Source organism: Tiliqua scincoides, chromosome 11, assembly GCF_035046505.1.
Source record: "Tiliqua scincoides isolate rTilSci1 chromosome 11, rTilSci1.hap2, whole genome shotgun sequence".
In the NCBI taxonomy this organism is placed as follows: Eukaryota; Metazoa; Chordata; class Lepidosauria; order Squamata; family Scincidae; genus Tiliqua; species Tiliqua scincoides.
In genome coordinates this window covers 12,476,638-12,499,393 of record NC_089831.1, presented here as the reverse complement: position 1 = coordinate 12,499,393, position 22,756 = coordinate 12,476,638, and the positions used below count along the sequence as shown (strand labels likewise).

At 46.2% G+C, this 22,756-nt stretch overlaps 1 protein-coding gene across 1 annotated transcript; it reads left to right on the top strand.

Annotated features, from left to right (window-relative positions):
• The first annotated feature begins 569 nt into the window (after positions 1–569).
• Positions 570–19,005, top strand: SLC18A1 (solute carrier family 18 member A1). Its single transcript, XM_066639680.1, has 15 exons — positions 570–687; positions 2,686–3,049; positions 3,244–3,302; positions 3,583–3,666; positions 4,282–4,374; positions 5,729–5,818; positions 6,037–6,080; positions 6,837–6,897; positions 7,627–7,722; positions 13,285–13,363; positions 14,014–14,065; positions 15,385–15,448; positions 16,022–16,141; positions 17,988–18,121; positions 18,892–19,005. The coding sequence occupies exons 1-15, from the start codon at positions 570–572 to the stop codon at positions 19,003–19,005; spliced, it is 1,572 nt and encodes a 523-aa protein (XP_066495777.1).
• Positions 19,006–22,756: the final 3,751 nt, after the last annotated feature.

The following is a 22,756-nucleotide window of genomic DNA, read 5'->3' as shown; positions in this document are numbered from 1 at the left end:
GATAGATAGATAGATGCGGGAGAAAAACTAGATGCATGAGGAAATAATATGAATTGGAAAAATAAGTGATAAATGGAGTGTTTTAGTCTTTCAAGCCTTTATCACAATAAGTCTCAATACTATCACCATGAATTGAATACTTCAGTTCAATTTAAAATGAAAGCCAATACTCTAAGGCTGTAGTCTTGTGCTTATTTGCGAGTAAGCCCACAGTGGGTCTTTAAAGTCCACAGTAAACCCACAGTGGGCCATGTTCTCATTAAACATGCATAGAATTGGGCCTTAATTTGATATAACTTGGGCATCAATATTAATATTCATATTAATAGAGTACTTTTAGAAACACTCTATTAATATTGATGCTTGCATTTGTAAATGAATGGTTTTTTCTCCCTTAATTAAAAAGGGGGAAAAAGGAATGGAAGATTGCATTTCTGAAAGATGCGTTGAAGATTTCAGTAGCTTTTGGAGAGGGAATTGGCAGCCTTCTTTCTCTTGCAGCTGAAAGGCACTAGAAGGCCCTAAGAAGGAGAAGGTCATTCAAAAACCAACATTATCCCAGCCCGGAGATGTTACGACCCATGGAGTGTGTCACTTGGTTCAAGGAGGGAAGGGAATCCCGGAAGCTGGTGCTGCTGGTTGTGTTTGTGGCTCTGCTGGTAGACAATATGCTGCTGACTGTTGTGGGTATGTTGTGAATATAGGAAGCAGTTTTACATGGAGTCAGAACACTAGTCTATCTCCCCCCCCCCCATAGTATTCTGACTGGAAGAAGCTCCCCATGATCTCAGGTAAAGGCAGGGCTGTCCCATCCCCCAAGGCAGGTGAAGGATTGGGAGGGGGCCAGCCTGTCTCTGCACACCTGCCTCCTCCCACCTCCACTGCTTCTCCCACTTCCTAAATTTGAAAAGTAAGAGGGGAACAGAATGGAATGGTGGAGGAAAGGAGAGTGGTGGGCTAGAATGTTTCTGACTCTCTAGCTCAGCATTCTCCTCTCCTCCACTCTTCAAATCCAGGGAGCATCAGGAGGAGGAGTGGTGGAGGTTGGTGCCACATTGGATAATGGGGGGAGTATTAGGTTTTTTTTGGGGGAAGAGGCATTTGGTATGCTCCAGGAGGGCTTGGGCCAGCCCTGAGGAGTATTGCTGTGATCTGGGCTCTCTTCGAGGGCGTCCTGATGATGTCCAGTCTGTTGTCTAGATATAAAATATTATCATTGGTTTTTACCATAGACTGAACCATGTTCCCTGAGAGATCCTCTCGGTGACTGCCTGCAGCAAGACAGCCTGAGAACCCTGGTCTTGAGCTATCTGTGGGTCAGGCAGCTGCAGTCAGCGGTTTTGCAAAGGGAAGTTAAGTCACCCTTTTGCTTTCGGTTTGGAGCATCTCTTCCCAAGCCACATTGGGGAAAGAGGGTGGAGAGGCTCCTGACCAAAAATGCAGGTTCCTGCTTTCTGTCTGCTCATTTTACAACATCTGTCACAAGGGTTGCACTCCATATTTCTGCTGCTTGTGGTATGGATGGCTGAGTAAGTTGTGCCCTTCCCCTTTTTGCTATTAAATCACACCTCCAATTATATCCTTTGGAGGACCTCTCCCCTTCCCCTCTTTTTCCCCTTCCCCTCTTTTTCCATTAGGAAGGGACGAGGGGAAGCAGTGAGGTGCCATTTCATCTTCCTTCCTCTGCAGGCCATTCATGGGGGTGCGCATGCATGAGCATGATGTGCACAGTGAGGGAGTATGCGTGTGTGCATGCATGCTGGGAGAGCTGCCATGCTACCTCTGATAGCAGGTTGACAGTGTGTTTCTCCCTGGTTCATGATAAGGCCAGCCCTGGTGGATGGACAGGGTCATGTCAGAGATGAGTGGATTATCCCACCTTTATTGCCTAACAAGGCAACCCTAAGTGGCAGCAACTGTTACCCTGCACATTCCTGATCTCGTCTGATCTCGGAAGCTAAGCAGGCTCAGGCCTGGTTAGTACTTGGATGGGAGATTGCCTGGGAACACCAGGTGCTGTACAGTGAAATACAAGCAAGCAAAAGCAACAACTAATTGAAAATGAACATAAAATAAAACCAAATAGCACAACTGAAAAGCCACTGCTAAATAACTCCCTAGCATCACTGCTGGGCATCAACCCCCTCCAAAAGCTAAACAGAAAATCCCAGTCTTACCATAACTCCTAAAGGAGTTTTGGCAGGGACCAATTGGGTCTCCCCTGGGAGCGTGGGGTGTAGAATGAAGTCTTTGGCACACGTGAACTTTGCAGGACAAATGAACACTGAGACAGCCCTTGTTGCCTTGCCAACAGACTTCTGATTCACAGGTACCTTTGTAGGACAACCTGAAGCAGTGTTATTGGCTACAAACTGCAAGGAAGGAGATTCCGGTTGGACATCAGGAAGAAATTCTTGATGGCAAGGGCGGTTCAGCAGTAGGACAGATTGCCAAGGGAGGTGTAGACCTTCAAGCAGATCTACACCTTCTATAGATCTCCTCACTGTAGATCTTCAAGCATAGGCTCAATGGGCACAGGCTGGAGATGTGCTGGGAAGATGTCCTGCTACATGCAGGGGGTTGGACTAGATGACCTTGTGGATCCTTTCCAATTCTATGAAAATCTCTGAATTTGTGTCAAAGCCACAGAAGTGCTAGGTAACTCTCTGATTTATTTCCTTGCAGTGCCAATCATCCCTTCCTTCCTATTTGCCACCTACAAACATGGTGGCCACTCAGATCTTCTGACGACTGTCCCAACAGCCCCTGAACTCTATTTTGCTGCCCCTTCTACCTCTGTGTTCTCTTACTATGGCAATACCACAGTGACCATCTTAGGCAGTGCTGCCAAAGATGCTGCAGAAAACGCCAATGAGACTGAAGGGATAACTGAACCTCCTCTTCCCACAACTGCCTTACCACCAAGTAATAATTGTGTAGATGGAATGGACATTTTGACAAAGGAGAATGTGCAGGTTGGACTCATGTTTGCTTCCAAGGCCTTGATGCAGCTTATAGCCAACCCTTTTGTCGGACCCTTAACCAACAGGTATGCCCAGTCCTTTAATAAATTATTTTGTTATAATAAGTATTTTAGAAAATTATATTGGATTTTTTTCTTGGGGAGAGGTGATTTGAAATCTTTCTCTTTCTCCAGAAAAAAGGGGGGTTTCATAAACCCTCCTTTCCAAGGTTATGTGTTTGATAGTGAATGCAAAACTGAGATGTTTTCCCCTCCTGTAGGATAGGATACCATATTCCGATGTTTCTTGGATTTATCATCATGTTCCTCTCGACACTCTGTGAGTATTGTGCCTGATAAGCTTCTTGGCCTCAGTTTTCCCTACCTGCATTATGGGGATAATAATACTTACCTTGTAGGATTGTTGTAAGGATTCCAATGAGAATACATGTTCAGTATTTCTTTGCACACTTGGAGGCTTCTGGTTGGCCACTCTGGGAAATGGGATGCTGAATTAGGTATTCTTTAATATCTTTAATATCTCATAATACTAAGATACCATATTCTTTAGTATCTAGTAACACAGCAGTGCTCTTTTTATTTCTCTCTCTCTCTCTTAGTGTTTGCTTTCTCCAATACCTACACTTTGCTGTTCATAGCTCGAGCACTTCAAGGCATTGGGTCTTCCTGTTCATCTGTTGCAGGTAATATGGTGGTGGGTATTATTCGCAGTGCCGCAGAATCTGCGCACCAAATAGGCACTCATTCTGCTCCTTAAGACACATGTGCAGGCTATAGCAGATGATGTTCTGACAGCAGGTATACTGGCTGCAAATGAGAGCCCCAGGGCTGGCCCCATCTACTTGGCAGATTGAGGCAATTGCCTCAAGTGGAGGATTGGAGGAGAAAAGAGTTTGCAGCTGCATTTGCCACTTCTCCTTTGTGCTCCCTAGATTTGAAAAGGAATATGAAAAGGAGCAGAAGAGAAAGTGTGGAGGACAGGAGAGTTGTGGGCTAGAGTGTCTCTGATGCTCTAGTTCATCATTCTCGTCTTCGCACTTCCTCTTCTGTTTCATTTCCTCTTTGTCTTCAACTTCAGCGACCAAGGAGGAAGAAGAAGCAATGGCAACAGTACCAGCAGATATTGCCTTTGGTTAAGAGGGCAGCATTTGATGCAACAAGGTGGTGCATGCTGCCAAGTAAGGGGGTGTTCACAGCCATTTTCATTCTGTCTCAGACATGGGGAGATCTTGGGCTGGCCCTAGTCGCTGAATAATACTGGATGCTGACTTGACTTCTTTTGCTGCCTTTCTTTGCAGGTCTTGGGATGCTTGCCAGTGTGTATACCGATGACTGTGAGCGAGGAAATGCTATGGGGATAGCATTAGGGGGCCTGGCTCTGGGGGTACTTGGTGAGTAAACCTCGTCCATATTGGGCAGGTAGAAGTGCATGAGATTACAGTTGAGTGACAGCTCTTGGTCAACTCAGTCTGTGGTTGTAATGCAGCCTCATCTCCTGTTCTCAAATGGGGGGGGGCAAGTTAGGGGGCTGTTAATGAAACTCACAAGACCTATTTCCTGATCTCTCCTCCTGTCATGAATATGTACAGTTTAGGCCTAGTAACATGTAAAGCCTGAACCAAGCTAAAACAGTAACACAGAAGTGGCTTGCAGTCCTAGCTGCTAAGAATTTACAACTCAATGGAAGGTGATTATGTAGCACCTAGGCAGCCAGAAAGATGCCCATCAAGGATGGAATGCAGCTGTAGATCTCCAGGGGGGAGGGAAGAGCTGAGAGGGCGAGCTTCCAGCCCCACTTCCGGAGGACAGGGTCTTTGGTCTTTGTCTCTTGGTGAGATAGGTGGTGGACACACATCCTGCCCCGCCAGGACCATGTGGCCTCTTAGGTAACTGAGGATCTACAAAAGAAGCTGACCCAGGTGAGCGTTAGGAAATAATAGAGATAGCCAGTTAGCTTTATTGTTTTATGCTGATATATTTCCTAGAAGTTTTTATGCCTCTAGCATTTGCTGCCTTTTGTAATTTTTTGTAACCTTTTGTACTTAATAAAGTAAAAACCCTTTTACCATGTTGGTTCATTGTCTGTTGGGGACAAAGGTTCAGAATCCTGCCTAGCCGTTCAGCAAGCTACCAAAAATCCTCATTGTGGACTAGAAACTTGAGGACTGAGACTTCAAGTAAAGAAAGTGCTCAGTGCCTACAAGGGATATAGTTAAGCCTAGAGGGTCTCGGTGTCCCTGGACTGAGGCACTGGCTCTTACAGGGTGGTGGCAGTACTACCGAACAGGGATCTAGGGCTCTAGGGTTCAGAACCAACAACTCTGAGCACCCAAAACCCTGGGAGTGTGAGACCAAGTATACGACACCTCCCCAAATCATTCCCCTGGTCAACTTCTGAAACCAGTATTCAAGAGGATCATCACAATAGTAATTAGTTGGTGGAACTCCTTGTCACAGGATGTGGTGGTGGTGCCTGGCCTTGATGCCTTTAAAGAGAGATTGGATAGATTTCTGGAAAAAAAAAGTACATCACGATTTACAAGCCACGATGGGTATGTGTAACCTTCTGATTTTAGAACCAGGCTATCTCAGAATGCCAGGTGCAAGGGAGTGGCACCAAGATGCAGGTCTCTGGTTATCTTTTTCGCTTGCTGGTGCTGTTTCTCTGTGGTTCTTTTTGCTGTTAATGCTGCTGCAACTGACGTTCACACCAGCAAGCCCAACTATAAAATTTTTCCCTTACAGTTGGTGCTCCCTTTGGCAGTGTGATGTATGAGTTTGTGGGGAAGTCCTCCCCATTTCTGATCTTGGCATTCTTAGCCCTGCTGGATGGAGGTAAGTCCTGGCATTTGTCAGAGTCGGAGAGACAGGCCTGCACTGTGTTCAAGACCAAGTAAGTTGGGCACCACCAAGATTCAGAGCTTAGAAGCCAAGGAGAGTTAACCTGATGAAGCAGCTGCTTCTGTACATAAAAACAAAGGGAGGGTCAAGGATCATTCATAGCACTCAGGAATGATGTTTCAAGAAAGAAGCCAGTAATATTTTTGCTTTAGCTTTACAGCTCTGCATCCTACACCCCTCAAAGATTTCACCTGAGGTAGGTACAACTGTGTGTATAGCCTACTGTCTTGAAATAAGATGGCACATGGGGCTGGCCCATTGCATACATCTCATGTTACAATAAAAATGTATGTGTAATATTTGCCCATGTCTTGTGGCTCTCAAACATTTGAAGTTTATCTTATGAGGCTCCTACATTAAGTCTGACCACCTCTGGTCTAGACATTAATATCTGGCCCTAGGCAGATTTCTCAGTTTGCCTCCTAATGAGCTTGATGCTTCTTCTCAGTTAAGACTTCCCAAAAGGTGATGACATCACTGATGCTGATGACATCACTGCTCCTACTGTAGAAGTCCACTCCTTCCCCCTACTAAATTCATTCTCTGAACATGTGTCAAGTGCCTTTTCCTAAATAATGAATAACTGCGGACAATGCCCATTCATCTAATGTAGAACTTATGGGTCAGTAGGCAACTTCTTCATTGTTGAGTGCTTTCCAGCTTCTTCTTTAAGTTGCCCAAGTATCTAAGCACCTTCATCACCATCAGCAGCCCCTTGCTGGGCTGTGCAATGGAGGCAAAAGTGCGGAAACATGCTTTGACACTCCACAGAATTGCTCAGAAGTGCTGTTTATAAAGGATGCTTACTTATATTCTAGGAACCCTTTTCCGGGTGGAACCTTCAGCCAAAGGGATCCTGTTGATTGCAGCTGACCATACTGGTCTAGGGTCACTGGGTGCATTGTATGTTTCTTTTTATCAGCTTTGCCTTCATGTCTTATGTGTCTTCCAGAATATCAAAGGCACCACTCTGCTCACTTTGCTGTGGGACCCGTACATTCTGATTGCAGCAGGTAGGTGTCATTCTGCCCCACTGAGACTTTTTGCCTTGAAGTTCTAGGTATTCACCGGCATAGATTAGCTTATGTGGAACCGATGAGAAAATTGGGAGCAGATGGAAGCAGGTGGAATCCTCCCCACTGAACAGTTGCCTGAGGCATCTACCTCAGTTGGCCTCATGAATGGGCCAGCCCAGGAGCTGTGTAACAGTACAGTATTTGTATAGCAGTCTAGCTGGAATGTGCAACCTCATTTGCTTATATTCATTTCCTGGTACCCTTGCCCTTCTATTTCTCTGTGGTCTAAACTTAGATTCCAGAGTAGGGCGGTACTTTAATTATGACCAAAAAAAGTAATGAATCATCAAATGATGGGCTTATGATTCCTGGCAATTCTTCATCAGGCTAAATAGTAAACATAAGTATGGGAAGGAGGAAAAGGGAGGAGGCATCCCAGCCAGCAATTTAAACAGCCAGCAATTTAAAGAATTTAAAGGTGGTCGATGGTTTTTTTAAGCAGGTTTGGATCAGTTTAGGAAAGACGGTTTTGTTATGCACCAAAAATGGAGCAAAAAATGGCCATACCCCCAACTTCGGGAAATAATAAAATCTGGAACTTAACCCAACTGTAGACTCTCCAGGGCAGGGATCTGCCTTTTGCTCTGTGACTGTGAATGTGCCATTTGTGTGTTTTGTACAATGCATCATGATAACAAAGATTCCATATCTCTTCTCTCCCTCCAGGCTCTATTTGCTTTGCTAACATGGGGGTTGCTATCCTAGAAGCCACTTTGCCCATCTGGATGATGCAAACCATGTGCTCTCCGGAATGGCAGCTGGGTAGGTTCCTGATCCTACTCTTCCTCGTTATGAACGGATTATTTCTTTGTGTAGTCTTATTGCTGGCATTTATATGTCCCTGTCTAGAACATGATAGTCAAAGCAGAAAATAAATAACCATACACAATACACCAGATCAAAAAGTCACATGGAATATTCCCCCTCCCTTTCTTGGGCACCTCTGCTTCAAATACATTTGATGCGCATGAATGCTTTTCAAGTGTAAGTGTCGGGGGATGTGATCCCAGGTCTCTTGTGTCACTTGTCGTTTGGTCCTTATGAGGCATATACTGGAGCAGCGATTTTCCACCTTTGTCATCTCACGGCAGTGACATCACTGGGGTTTGCGTCACCCAGTATGGGGAGGCCTACACGTCACCCCCGTGATGGACCTCCTCCCATGCAGTGGGCAAGGCAACACCCTGAGCGGTGGGCATGATGATGGTTTTTTGGCTATAACTTTTGATAGAATAAATATCTTTAAAAGCAGTTTGTTTCATTGCATTCTGCATGAAATTACACATTGATTGATATATAACATGATGGCATTATTCAAAAATACCAAATTTTTGGCTAGTGGTGATGTCACCCCCTGTGTGCATCAGCCAGTGCAGCTTGCTTTCCCCTAGTGACACCACTATCACATGGCACACTGAGAAGGCACTAAAATTGTCAAGGCAAACCATCAGTTTTTTGACAATTGACCAGCTGCACCACACTGCCAGCCGGGGGCAGTGTGGTCGCATTCCCCAATGGCCCTACTAATATATGACCCTCCCCCAAAACTCCTGCAGGCCATTTGCAGCACATCAATGTGCCATGGCACACCGGCTGAAAATCGTTGTTCTGGATAGTGCAGGATAGGAAGCACGGCAAGAGTCATGCATACAATTTTGTCTGATACCTGCCGAGGCCCCACACAACTGATGTGATCTGCATGTGCCTGTCCCACACCTGCGCCATCTGGGAATGTTTAAATGGCTGGCACCTGGGAAGGAGAAGGGCCTTATGCAGTCACTGCTCTCCTGATGGCTCAGCAAATCACAGGGTGTTTACCTGGTGATGGGGGGGGGAGCAATAACTGTGGTTGAGAGATCAGCAGAGGAATGGAAAAGCTGCCCAACTTCTAGGCAGATGGGGAAGGGGTTAATGGGTGCCAGCTCACTTGCACATGCATGTGGATGGAAGCCCACAGGGGCTTGTGCCAGAGGACCTCCCTCACAGCTGGCACCAACCCTGATAGGAAGAGACATGGTACTTGTCTGACTAGTCACTGGGTGAGCTATTCTGATCCATGTCACACGCTCAAGGCCCTTTCCCACAGGACAACGGTCCTGCAAGGGTATCACACTTCCAAGTTGGACAATGCATGAATTCTGCACGGAGGTCATCCTATGAAAATAACTCGTGTATGTTCTGCGGCGTGTAAATGCTGCCAAATTGTGTGTATGTGGTTATATGTGAGAGATCCAATTAGTGGAGAGAGACTTTAACAAAAAAAGCCCTACAGTGTTCAAGAGAAAAATTTAAAAATATATTGGGCCACCTGGCTTTGGAAAGAACTTTCATTTTCCCCAGAGCCTTTTTCCCCGAGGCCCAAGGAAGGAAACTCCGAGCAAGGCAATAACTTGCTGAGGGTGCTGGATAATGAGATTGAATAGCCTACTTTTGCAGCAAAATAAAACACTGAAATCCAATTTGGGGCAAAATGACCTTTGGGGATGCTCTTAGCTACATTTACTACTGCAACTGAATTGCTACCTAAGTTCACAGAACTGCTGGGATAGGCTGCTAATCAAATTAACCACTAGGCAGCCAGGAGAAACTCTCGTCCAGATAAGGGCCTTTAGGGGGGAGGTGATCCATCAGTCTTTTTCTGCCAGCTTCAAGTTTTGGTGAATGACAGCCCAATCCTATCCACACTTTCCTGGGAGTAAGCCCCATTGACTCTAATGGGACTTACTTCTGAGTAGACATGCAGAGGATTGGGCTGTTAGCCAGCAAAGATGGGTGACGTTGTTGCAGATTGGTTATGCTGGATCTGGGATGTGTGGGAAGAAGGGAAAAGTCATTTGAATGGCAGGGTGACACTGTGCTCATGATCTTCCACCCCCCCAACACCAATCGATAAAGGTAGATCTTCCTCTCTTGTTCTGAGCATACGCATGAGAGATGTAGGTTTTCATTTCAGTAATTAATTTTAAAGGGTGCAGAAACAAAGTACTGTTTTGAGAGCCAGTGTGTGGTAGAGTGTTGGTCCTAATACAGTAAATGCATCATCCTAGTCGGTCGATCCAATCCTATTCAGCCCTGGCGCAGTTTGGCCACACGGCTCACACCGTATCCAGCACTGAAACTGAGCAAACTGGTGGTCTCCTCAGGATAAGGGAACATTTGTTCCCTTACCCTGTGTGGAACCCCAATCTTCCTAAAGGGGCTACTCAGATCTGTGCCAGCAAAATGTAGGTCCATGTAGGTCCTTCAGGCCTGGGACAGGGATTAGGATCCCCACTCTCCTCCCAGGCCTTAACTGCCCCTTCCGCACCTCTGTTCTGCTCTCCCCCTGCCTCACTCAGTGCTGTACTTACCAGCACTGGCGGCTGTCGAGATGGATTCAGTGCTGGCGGGATGGCACTATTATAGGACTGGTCTGTAAACCATTCATTTGTCTTATTTTGGAAGGAATGGGGTGGATGAGGGACAAGACGATGGATGTCGTCTATGGTAAGGCCACACCTGGAGTATTGTGTCCAGTTCTGGTCGCCACATCTCAAAAAGGATATAGTGGAAATGGAAAAGGTGCAAAAGAGAGCAACTAAGATGATTGCTGGGCTGGGGCACCTTCCTTATGAGGAAAGGATACAGCGTTTGGGCCTCTTCAGCCTAGAAAAGAGACGCCTGAGGGGGGACATGATTGAGACATACAAAATTGTGCATGGGAAGGATAAAGTGGATAGAGAGATGCTCTTTACACTCTCACATAACACCAGAACCAGTGGACATCCACTAAAATTGAGTGTTGGGAGAGTTAGGACAGACAAAAGAAAATATTTCTTTACTCAGCGTGTGGTTGGTCTGTGGAACTTCTTGCCACAGGATGTGGTGACGGCATCTGGCCTGGATGCCTTTAAAAGGGGATTGGACAAGTTCCTGGAGGAAAAATCCATTACAGGTTACAAGCCATGATGTGTATGTGCAAGCTCCTGATTTTAGAAATGGGCTATGTCAGATGCAAGGGAGAGCACCAGGATGCAGGTCTCTTGTTATCTGGTGTGCTCCCTGGGACATTTGGTGGGCTGCTGTGAGATACAGGAAGCTGGACTAGATGGGCCTATGGCCTGATCCAGTGGGGCTGTTCTTATGTTCTTATGTCACTGTTTGAGTATATTGTAAAACGGGCACAGGGCATTTTCAATCCCTGTTTCTGTTTTTCTAAGCCGGTGTTTCTTAGCAAAATTGAAAGAGCACAGATTTCCCTAGAGATGCCCCAGATAAAGAAAAAGGATGGACAGAGGAAATTAAAAGCAAGTCAGGAAGCGGTATTATATTCAAACAAACAGAAGGGCATGAAGCACTTTTATAATCTGTAGGAAAGTAAATTGACGGTAAGCAACAGCCAGCCAATAAGCAGAAGTCAAATATTTGATTCTGGTTTAATTAGAACTGCAGAGCACATTGTCTTTCTGTTGGTTCGGAGTACAGGTAAGAATGAATGGCAAGGAAGGAAGCAGTTGATGATTGCTTCATTTGGGCTAGGGCAAACTGTATGGTGATGATGTAATGACTTTCTCTGGACCCAGTGGAGTAGGAGGAGGCCATGGTTGGTAGTTTGCCCCTGAAATCTTTTGCCAGCCCTGGAGTGTAGGACACCCTCACACTCTCTCTCCCACCCCAGCTTTTTATTTCATGTTTTATTTCCCTTTTCTTAAAAAAGTCAACATTGTGGCCCATTAGTTACCAGATTATAGCTGGTAACTGGTTGGGATGACCTGTGGCTGTTCAATACTTTTCTACCTCAGAGTGGATTTGAACTCAGGTTCCCTATACCCAAACCCCACATTCCTCCAGCCACTGTACCAAGCAGGCTCTCAGTTGAAATACAGTAGCCACCAGTGGTGTACTGGTAAATTCTGAAGTTCAGGAGCTGTCACAAAAACCCCTTAGTCACGCCCCAGTAAGACTGTGTAAACCAGTGGTTCTCAAACTTTTAGCACCAGGACCCACTTTTTAGAATGAGAATCTGTCAGGACCCACCGGAAGTGATGTCATGACCGGAAGTGACATCATCAAGCAGGACAATTTTTAACAATCCTAGGCTGCAATCCTATCTACACTTACTCAGGAGTAAGTCCCATTTATTATCACTGTTAAAAGCGTATACATATTAGTTTGTTAAAAGTACAGATGTGTAACATTTCCCCAAATGCAATCACATCCCATGGTAGCATCAAGTCTAATATATTAAAAATAAAATATTGAAATGGGGACCCACCTGAAAATGGCTCATGACTCACCTGGTGGGTCCTGACCCACAGTTTGAGAAACACTGTAAGCAAAACAATTGACGTGATGATGTACTTCCAGTTGTATCTCCTCTTCTCCTACCATCCACCTGCCCCTTTGCCTTCCATGTGGAGGCTGACAGACTACCACTTATACTCCTAGATAAATTTCTCACTTTGCCTCCTACTGAACCTGGAAAAAAGTGCCTTTGGGAAAAAATTTTTTTCAAAGGAGTTAAGCACTCCTAATGATGATGTCACTGCTCCTGCCTTTAGGAGAAGCCTTGGAGCTCTACTCCCTGCCCCCAAAGAACCCTATAACCCTGACAGCTACTACTAGACCTCATGAAGGCAGCCTTTTCATTCCCTTTGCTGTCTATCCATTAAGGGGTCTGAACTGCTGTCCCACTTAAATATGAAACAAGTGCACTGATGGTCATGTACCATTGTTGAAGGGCCCCTGGGGGCTGGGGGATAGGAATAGGCCCTCAGTTTGGCTGTACTTGTCGTAAGAGGTGACTAAACAGCCACCGGGTAGATAGGACTTGTTAGCCTGGGAAGGCAGCTCATCTGAGAGAAGGAAAACTCTGATCCCAAACCTCCACTGCCTTGTGGCTACATCCAGTTATGGAAAAGGCTTCAGGAGAAAACCTTGAGGCAAAATCAGGAGCCGGAGTCCCTGAGGCAGTTCGCACCTGTATACAGTCACGCGCTGGCAACTCCTGCGACGCCGCTGGAACCAACCGTACTGGCTTCTGCCTTTCCAGTGGACCATTTCAGCAACGTGGAGAGGGGGGAATTTGCTGCATGGGTAACAGTCTATCCTCCATACCTACTTTACTCAGGCTTTGTGCACTGGAGAGGACACTCTGTTCCAAAACCACCATTCAGAGCGCGATACCATAGTCTGAAGGATGCCAACATGGATTGTTGAAGGATATGCATTCCCATCTAGATATCCATGATGTCATTTTCAGCTCAAGCTTGAAAGAGAATACAGTACTGTTCCTCTCTCGGAAATCCTGGGTGCTTTTGTTTCAGGCACTTCTCTGTTTTCCAGGGGTAGCTTTCCTGCCTGCCAGTGTGTCTTACCTGATCGGTACTAACTTATTTGGGATGATGGCCAACAAAATGGGACGGTAAGTGAGGACCACAGATGTTTTCACTTTGCAGGTCTTTTGGCTGTTTGTACAAATACTGTTAGCATATTATGATGTGGGGACCCCTCTGGAGTACCTTCCTAATTGTGAAGCAACAGGCCTGAGGTGACGGGGGAACCAGTCACCAGGTGGCTAAATCCGATGATTCTTGAAATGAAAATCAGACCCACATAGGCTTAGCTGCAACAAATGTGTTGTGTCATGTACCTTCAGACAGGAGTGGCCCATTTATGCCTCAGGTTTTGGATTCGAATGGGTGCTGCTGCCATCCATGCCTGCTTCCTCTGCAGCTCCTGCTGCCACACCTGCTTCTTCTCCTGCACTTGCTGCATTTGAAAAGAGTGGAATGAAGGAGAGGAGAAGAGAATGGCAGGCTAGAGTGTCTCCTTGGAGACACCCTAGCCCATCTTCTCTTCCACTTTTGTTCTATTCCTTTTTCTCTTTTCAAATCCAGTTAACATGGTGGGAGGAGGAGGCAGAGTGCCAGCTTGCTGCACCTGTTGGTGTGACACCAGATAAGGGGGGGGGAGTGGTATTTGGTTCTCCTCCTCAGGTGCTGGAAGATCCTTGGCTGGCCAATGGGTCTGCCTCAAGCTGCGCTATTGCTTTCTGCTGTTTGTTCTTTACAGGTGGCTCTGTTCACTGATTGGGATGGTGGTAGTAGGAATCAGCCTTTTCTGTGTGAGTATGACCAACCTGTCTTTCAAGACTCATGTACAGAAAGATCAGTTGCAGGGAGCAGACAATGCAGGGATACACCCGTGACAGAGAGGCCACTCTCACTTCTGCCATCTATGTTAGAATCCTAAAAGAGAACTGGATGGTGATATCTTGCATCCAATCAAGATTAGTTTTTTCAATGGCTCCTAAGAGAAATTCATCTGGCAAAAAATAGCAAGGCCCTCTGTAACTCAGATTTTAAGTGCACAGAGGAAAAAATGGGCTTGCTGTAATAATAAAAAAAATCATGTAACGCCTTCTGAATGTGGAAAGTACTTCATATGCTATATCGTGACATAGTCCTGACAACAACCTATAAGGTAAGTACAGTATTATTATCCCCCTTGGGCCTGGTTAATCCATCAATCAACAACCTTTAATGGCATCACACAGAATAAATAAATACAATCACAGATATGACCCACAAATTAAAACCATAAGATTACACACACTAAAACCCCGATCGGGACTGTCTTAACTATTGGAAATAAACAAATTTGCAAGAAACTTAGCTACGAGAAGCATAATTTCTTGCGAAAAATCATTTAAAAGAAATGCTGCAAGAAGGTTGGGGGGACCAGAATAACTAGAAATAACAGGACCCAAAATTACGCGGCGAAGCTTACTGAACACGGGACAAACACAAAGAAAATGAGTAACAGAATCAGGTTCTATGCCGCAATGGTTGCAACGCCTTTGGTCCAAAGGTACCCTAGAGTATCGACCAGTCAGCACTGCAGAGGGAAAGATGTTTAACCGTACTAGCATAAAAGCCCTCCTCTCTAAGGGATTCGTGAGGAACTGAAAATAAGAATGACCATTGGCAAATGAAGGGAAAATTCCATAATAAATTGGGGAGCACACCCGGTTCAAATGGGAAGATAACCATAGATGTTCAGATTCCCAAAGACTGTCATAAATGAGGGAAAAGGCCTGATCAAAATTACAATTCATAAGTGAATCCAAAAGAATGCCTATAGAGGCTAATTTGGACACACAGTACTGATAGCCTGGTTAATCCATGAGGGCAACTGAGGAGATTGCTTCCGGTAGTATTGGTGGGGCAGCATCTGCTACCTGCCATCAACTGCTCACCCACCTCTGGCACACCTCCTCCTCATGCTTGCTGAATTCAAGAAGGAAGAGAAAGTGTGTAGGTAAGGAGAGTGGTAGTCAGGGACACTCTAGCCCAATATTCTGCTCCATGCTATATGTAGCAAATAAGAGAATGTGCTTGGGAGTTTGGTCTCATCTCCCATGTCCCGACTTTCTCCCTACAGATCCCCCTTGCTCAAAATATATATGGTCTCATCGCACCCAATGTTGGAGTCGGTTTTGCCCTCGGTAAGATTTTGAAAGACTTTGAATTCTGCCCAAAGCTGTTCAGAATTGCATGTTTGGAAATAGCTGAACTGCTTTGGAAAGCGGGTGGGCGGTCCCGTGGTTGAACTTACAAAACAGCTAGGATATCACAGAGAAAACGTCTAGGCTAGCTTTCTCTTGGACATGCTAGTTTTAGGTGTGCATGGAGTTTCTGATGGGGGGGAAGCACTCAGACATATAGTTCCCAACAGGGTGGTGCATGTTGGAGACAGGAAAGCCCATCTATAGGCCAACTGAGGCGGAAGCTAAAGCAACTGACTAGCAAAGGGGCAGCCGCTCTCTGCTTCAGGCCACCTACCTCTACTCCTCCTGCTGTTCGTACCTTAAAATGAAGAGGAGGTATGGATGGGAAGAGAGTAGTGTCCTGTTCTGGGCTCCAGACGTGGCTTGCAATCAAGACATTAAAAACAACGAAATATAGAGTTACTGTATCCAATCGATACCAACACTGACCACAGCATGGTCTGATACGTGGGATGGAGGAGCTGCTCACTTTTGCTGCCCCTTAGTGAAATGACTTCTTTTTGTGTCTAGGCATGGTGGATGCCTCAATGATGCCTATCATGGGATACTTGGTGGACCTTCGCCACGCCTCAGTTTACGGCAGTGTCTACGCCATTGCCGACGTGGCTTTCTGCATGGGCTTTGCGATTGGTATGGATGAACGCTCCACCGCTGCAGTGTTACTTTGTCTAGTTCTTGCAAACCTGGTGTGCTTAAGCTGGTGAAGAGGGGACGAAGGGGAGACATGACAGCTGTCTTCAGCAGGGATGTGGCACAAAAGAAAGGGAGGACTTACCGTTTGCGGTTCCGAAGGGCAAGGTTTGAACCAGTGGGTTGAACCCTTCCAACTCTATGCGTTTATTCAGCACATAATTATTAGTCTGTGGAACTCCTTACCACAGGATGTGGTGGCCCTGCCACAGAACTTTATGATAAGTTCCTGTGGCAGTTGGCAGTGGTGGCAGCAGTTCCTCTTCCTGTCTTCTGTCCCCATCAGAGAAAGCAAGAGGGATGGAGCAGTGGCGCCACTTTCTTCCCCCCATTTGCCGAGGATGGGAGGTGCTGCTATCCATCACTTTTTCCCTACCTCTGCCAGTACGTTTGAGGAGTATAGTAGTTCAGTTTTCCATGAGGAGCCCAGTGAAGGAATTTGCTTCTGGTTATGCATTGGCTCGGTCATGTTGTGAGAATGGATGATGGCCGGATCCCAAAGGATCTCCTCTATGGAGAACTAGTGCAAGGAAAGTGCCCTACAGGTAGACCACAGCTGCGATACAAGGACATCTGCAAGAGGGATCTGAAGGCCTTAGGAGTGGACCTCAACAGGTGGGAAACCCTGGCCTCTGAGCGGCCCGCTTGGAGGCAGGCTGTGCAGCATGGCCTTTCCCAGTTTGAAGAGACACTTGGCCAACAGTCTGAGGCTAAGAGGCAAAGAAGGAAGGCCCATAGCCAGGGAGACAGACCAGGGACAGACTGCACTTGCTCCCAGTGTGGAAGAGATTGTCACTCCCGAATCGGCCTTTTCAGCCACACTAGACGCTGTTCCAGAACCACCATTCAGAGCGCGATACCAGAGTCTCTCGAGACTGAAGGTTGCCAACATATACATCCAATAACCTTATACTGGCAGTCATACTGAGGAGTGGGGCACTCCCTAACAGGCAGATCAGGGTCGCATGATGGTTCCCATGATGCATTCTGTGCGGTAGTCTGCCATTGATGCACACAATGCCCAAGTCTTGTCTCGCCCACACACACTTCAAACTGCAGTGTTCCTGCCATTGAATTGTAGCCTTACAGGAAAATGAGAGATCCACCTGCCAAGGAATGATAAATGTATGTTTGTAACACAATAAAGAGATTGTGCAGAAAGCCCAAAGAGTTAGGGTGGGGGTGGAGATGGATTGGAAAAATGTACTGGACAGGTGAGCACACTGTCTTGTGTTTGTACAGCGTTGGAGAGCATAACAATATAAGAAGAGCTGGATCAGGCCAAAGTCCCATCTAATCCAGCTTCCTGTATCTCACAGTGGCCCACCAAAATGCTCAGGGAGCACACAAGACAACAAGAAGCCTGCATCCTGGTACCTTCCCTTGCATCTGGCATTCCAAGGTAGCCCGTTTCTAAAATCAGAGGTTGCATATATGCACATACTCATCATGGCTTTTGACCTGCGATGGACTTTTCCTCCAGAAATGTGTCCAATCCCCTTTCCAAGGCATCTAGGCCAGATGCCATCACCCCATCCTCTGGCTAGGAGTTCCATAGACTAATTACACACTAGGCAAATAAATATTTTCTTTTCGGACTCTCCTAGTGCTCAATTTGAGTGGATGTCCCCTGGTTCTGGTGCTGTGTGAGAGGGAAAAGAACATCCCTGTATCCAGCCTTCACATAATTTTATATGTCTTAATCATGTCCCACCTCAGGCATCTTTTTTTTCCTAGACTAAGAGCAAGAGAAGTGATGCCTTTTCCCCATGTGCTTGACTTCCAGGTCCCTCGACAGGGGGTGCTCTGGTTCAAGCAATCGGTTTTCCTTGGCTGATGGCTGTCATCGGTGGGATCAATCTTGCTTATGCTCCTCTGTGCTGGTTTCTCCGCAGCCCTCCAGCCAAAGAGGAGAAGATTGTAAGTAAGAACATGAGAATAAGAGCCTTACTGGGTTAGGCCCAAGGCTCATTTAGTCCAGCATCCTGTTTCTCACTGTGGCCAACCAGGTGCCTTTGGAAGATAGGAGTAAAATGCATATCCCTCTTCTGTCATTGCTCCCCTGCAACTGATACTTGGAGGACTGAAGGTAGCATATACCCATCAGGACCAGTAGCCTTTCCTGGAAATTGTTGGCTGGCTTAATCTGCTGTGTTGCCACACACCTAGTATCACACTTCACTTCTGTGCAAACCTGAAGATGCAAGAGACAGTTTCCAAGAAAGGTGGCGAGGGGATGGTGATGGATGCAATTACAAAAAAGTTATGTCCACCCAAAATGGCAGCATTTTTTGACCAGTGGTTCTCAGACCGCTAGTGAGACTTCACAGGTTGGTGGGTGGTACTTGACCTCATTGTCCTGGTGTCCACATGATTCTGGGTGAGAGAGTGGTGCACCAGTGAGCAAGGTGTGACTGTGCAGCTCCCTGGCCCTATAACAAAGGCACAGTTTGGAGAAAGAGGGCCAGAGCAAAGCCCCAACTGTGGGGCAAGCTTTCCACTGCTGTGACCAGTCACCATCTCTAGTGGCCCTGGTGGCACTGACAAAATGTGGTACTTGGAAACGGTAGCATTACTCCTTCCAGGGAGCGATGACTGTGATGCCCATTCATCCTGAATTACTTTTGGTGTGTGTCCTTGAGGAAACGATACCCATGATTTTTGTTTTGCTTACTACACCCCCACTGCAGGCAATTCTAAGCCAGGAGTGCCCCATGCAGACTACAAGCTACGTCACCCAGAAGGCTCTCCGAGAGTTTCCACTCACAGACAGCAGTAGTGAAGAAGCTGAGATCGAAGAGTAGAAGCAAAAGGTCATGTTTGGAAGCAGTGAAGCTTGCATCACCCACCCCTCTCAAGAGGAGTCCTAACTAGGTCTCTTCTGGAATGTGCTGAAGCAACTGATAGAACATGGTTCAAGGGTGTCCCAAGACCTCCCAGCACCTGAGGTGGCAAGCCAAATGTTACCACTGCTCTCTCACATGGTGTTGTATAATGTCATCTTTTGTCCTGGATTCATAAAAGAGGGGAACAGAGCAAAAGAGAAAGTGTGGAAGAGAAGAGTGGTGGGGTAGAGTGTCTCTAAACTAGCTCACTACTTTCCTCTCCCTTACACTTCCCTGTCTGTTCCATTTGCTTCCTCCTTTTTGAACCTGGGGGTGGCAGGGACTGGCTGAGGCAGGTGGAGGAAAGTGGCAGACACCCTTCACCTGTTTGCCTCTTGAGGCATGTCCCTCAGTTGGCTTCCTGAGTGAGCCAGCCCTAGATTTCCCATGGGATGCATTCATGTTATGGGTGGTCCCCAGTGTTTGCAGTCCACTGTTCTTGTAAGACATTGTGATTGACATTCAGAGATTCAGTCTAGCCATTGGGAAGGAACCATCATCTTCCAGTGGCCTAACCTTAGTACATCCCCAATCTTTTTCCTTCACAGAAGCCTACCTCTTATTATATCCAAGACTTGAGTCTTAATACTCAGTGAATGAGGTATCCATTTGTTCTAGCTTTCAGCTAATTTACTCCTTCTGCTACTTGACCCAGGGACAAAATCCACTAGTAAGAACAGCAGGTCTTTTCAAAGTGCAATTTCCTTTCAAGGTCATTTGTTGGGATGATAAGAGCTAGTTCAGTGTCACATGGCCATATTATGTGGGATATGCTGAAGGCTGATGATTCCTGAGATGGAGTATCCTCAGACAGATTTCACAGCTTGTTATTTTCTCTGGAAAACGCAGCCTTTACTGTCCTGCCATGAAGCCACCATTCCCAATAAAGATAATGAAAGATCTGCTGTCTGGGCCAAGGTAGCCAGATATTGCGCACCTGCATCTAGGCCACTATATCCTCAGCTGCTGTGTGATTCTTTGTATGAGTGCCGATTCCGCAGAGTCTTTCTCCAAATTCTGTTTTTGGTAGAAACATCCATGGGTGGTTTGTGAAGCTGAACATATGAACACATCACACTAAAACACAGCCTTGATTCTTCTAGTGACATGTGATGAGGTCCAAGGCTGGGGGGGATGGGGGAGAGAGAGCATCTCTCTCTCTCTCTCTCTCTCTCACACACACACACACACACACACACACACACTCGGGGGCAGAGTCAGAGAAACCTACCTTGCAAAATCCACTTATGTGTGTGCTCTGTCCTGTCCCATCCCCCTGAACTAGAAATAAATTCAAAGACAGCTCCTTGGTATTTTCATGACTTGGACTGAACTGAGGCAAATCTGCCTCCTGCCTCCCCAGTGCTTGCTGATGAAGGCACCCTTTTTTTTTTCCATTGGAAGGCAACCATTATTGCAGCCAACTGACTGAGGGCCCAATCTTATCCAACTTTTCAGCACCGGTGCAGCTGCAATGCAGCCCCAAGGTAAGGAAACAAGCATTCCCTTAACTTGAGGAGGCCTCTGTGATTGCCTCCCCACCAAAGAATGCAGTGCACCGCCACTGGCACAGCAGCAGTGGCACTGGAAAATTGGATAGGATTGGGCCCTGAGGCAGCTCTCTGAGGGGCCTGTGTTTGGTCTGGTGAGGCTCTGCCTCCCCCGACTGCACATCTCTGCTACCGCTAGAGATGCCTGTGCTGCACAGGAGTTCAGTGACTTGCCTCTTCCTTGACCCCACAATGAAAGTGGCCCACTGGTGAGTCCTGGACCCATAGTTTGAGAACCACTGTTCTAGTCAATTTCTTCAAAAGCTCCCCAAAGTTGATGAAGACAGTCAAGATGATGATGGCAAGCTGCTTTTTCAAACACAGAAGTACTCCATCAACACAGCTACTTCATCTGGTAAACTCAGAGGTGCAATAATAAGTAGTGCTTTAAGCATGCATTAAGGACTGTGATTTGGATAAATAAATACAGATAAAGATAAAGACTTTTGTTGGGATGAGTTACAGAGTGAGGTTCTGTCTCAGGACTAAGAAGAGAGAAATCTGTTAAGGTTGAAGGAACCTTGGGTGTGTCCCAGTGTAGAGCAGGGTGCACAAAAACCAGCAGAGTCTTTGAATTTGCTGTTGTATATTTGAGAAAGGAGTTGCACACACAGAGTAGTCAAAAAACAGTCCAGGTCATACACGTAGAGTATAGCAGTCCAGCGTTACCTTATCCAAGTCAGTATCCACAAATCACAGTCAATCCAAGGTCATTTACAACACACACACAGTTATCTGATCGTCAAAGTCTCCAGCAGCAGTTTCACAGTTTACACCAACTGCCCCAGTGGAGCTGAAGACTGAGGCTTAAGTAGTATGAGCACCCAATCAGAGTCTGCTCAATTAACTAGGGTGTGTCAGGCACAGGTGCAGTGTAATTCTGCTGACTCAGCTGCCTGCAACTTTCCTTGAACCAACTTGTTAGCTTTGTCTCTGGCTTTGCATGAGCAAAGAGCTAACAAAATCTTCATTTGGGATTTTCTAAAATGGGCAGATAAAACAGCTGGAGGCTACCTGCAGTGGTTCTTAACCTTTTTAGGGTTGTGGACTGCTTTGATGAAAGCTATGGAGCACCCTAGCTTTATATGCAAAAATGCATATAATCATACTAATTTATTTTTGCACCTGGTTCATGGATCCCCTGAAGCTCATCCATGCCCCCACCCATGAATTCATGGAGCTCAGGTTAAGAACCCCCTGCCATAGTGAATGAACTGACTCACATAGGCCTTCAAGTAATCAGACCTTGAATTTGATTGAACATAGAAAGCTGCCTTATAGTGAATCAAATCACTGGGTTAGCTCAGTACTGTCAGCTTGAGGCTGGGGTCTTTACCAGCCACTGAGTGAGAGGCTCTTCCTTGCAAAGTGATTATTATTAAGTATATTTACTGCTTTTCTATAAAAAAAGTTCTCAATACAGTTTAGTTTGCACAGCAGAGAAGGTTTCCCAAGGGGGTTTGCAATTTAAAAACAGATCTAAGGGAGAAAATCACAGCAAACAGCCACTGAGATGGGCTCTAGGCTGGAGTGGACAAGGACAATCTACCTTCCCTTGCTAAATATAAGAGAAAAGTCACTTTAATAGGTGCCTCTCTGCACAGTTAGCAGGAGCAATGGTTGTGGTTACTTAGGTGGTGCTAAGAAAGCAATCTGCACATGTGCAGAGGTACTCTCATTTATCACACTTTGTAAGAGATCTGTGCGAACCCTAGCTTTTACAACTTCTTGGAGGTTGTTAAAGCATTTTACACCTATTGCACATGCTATAGAAATACATACATAAAAGGCTGCATGACTATTCATAATACTGAAACAAAGTAACCATATGCCTGGGAACTTAAACATTATGGATTCATCAATGAGCAACAAGCCAGTTAAAGAAAGGAGGAAACGGCAATTGAGCAGCTGGTTGGTTGGCAACCTTCAGACTCGAAAGCCTACAGCACCCGGTAATGCCAAGCGGTCTCCCACCCCAGTACTAACCAAACCTGACCCTGCTTAGCTTTCGAGATCAGACATAAGCAGGGTAACAGTTGCAGCTGCCACTGCAACTTGAGCGTTTTCTGATTGGTCCTTGGGTGGCTGGTGGCTCCACCCACAGCTTCATCCAGCCAACC

Coding starts and splice junctions, on each gene's coding strand:
- SLC18A1 (XM_066639680.1), top strand. CDS start 570: ATGTTACGACCCATGGAGTGTGTCACTTGGTTCAAGGAGGGAAGGGAA. Junction 15,449..16,021: donor TGGAGTCGGTTTTGCCCTCG/GTAAGATTTTGA, acceptor TTTTGTGTCTAG/GCATGGTGGATGCCTCAATG. Junction 18,122..18,891: donor CAGCCAAAGAGGAGAAGATT/GTAAGTAAGAAC, acceptor CCCCCACTGCAG/GCAATTCTAAGCCAGGAGTG.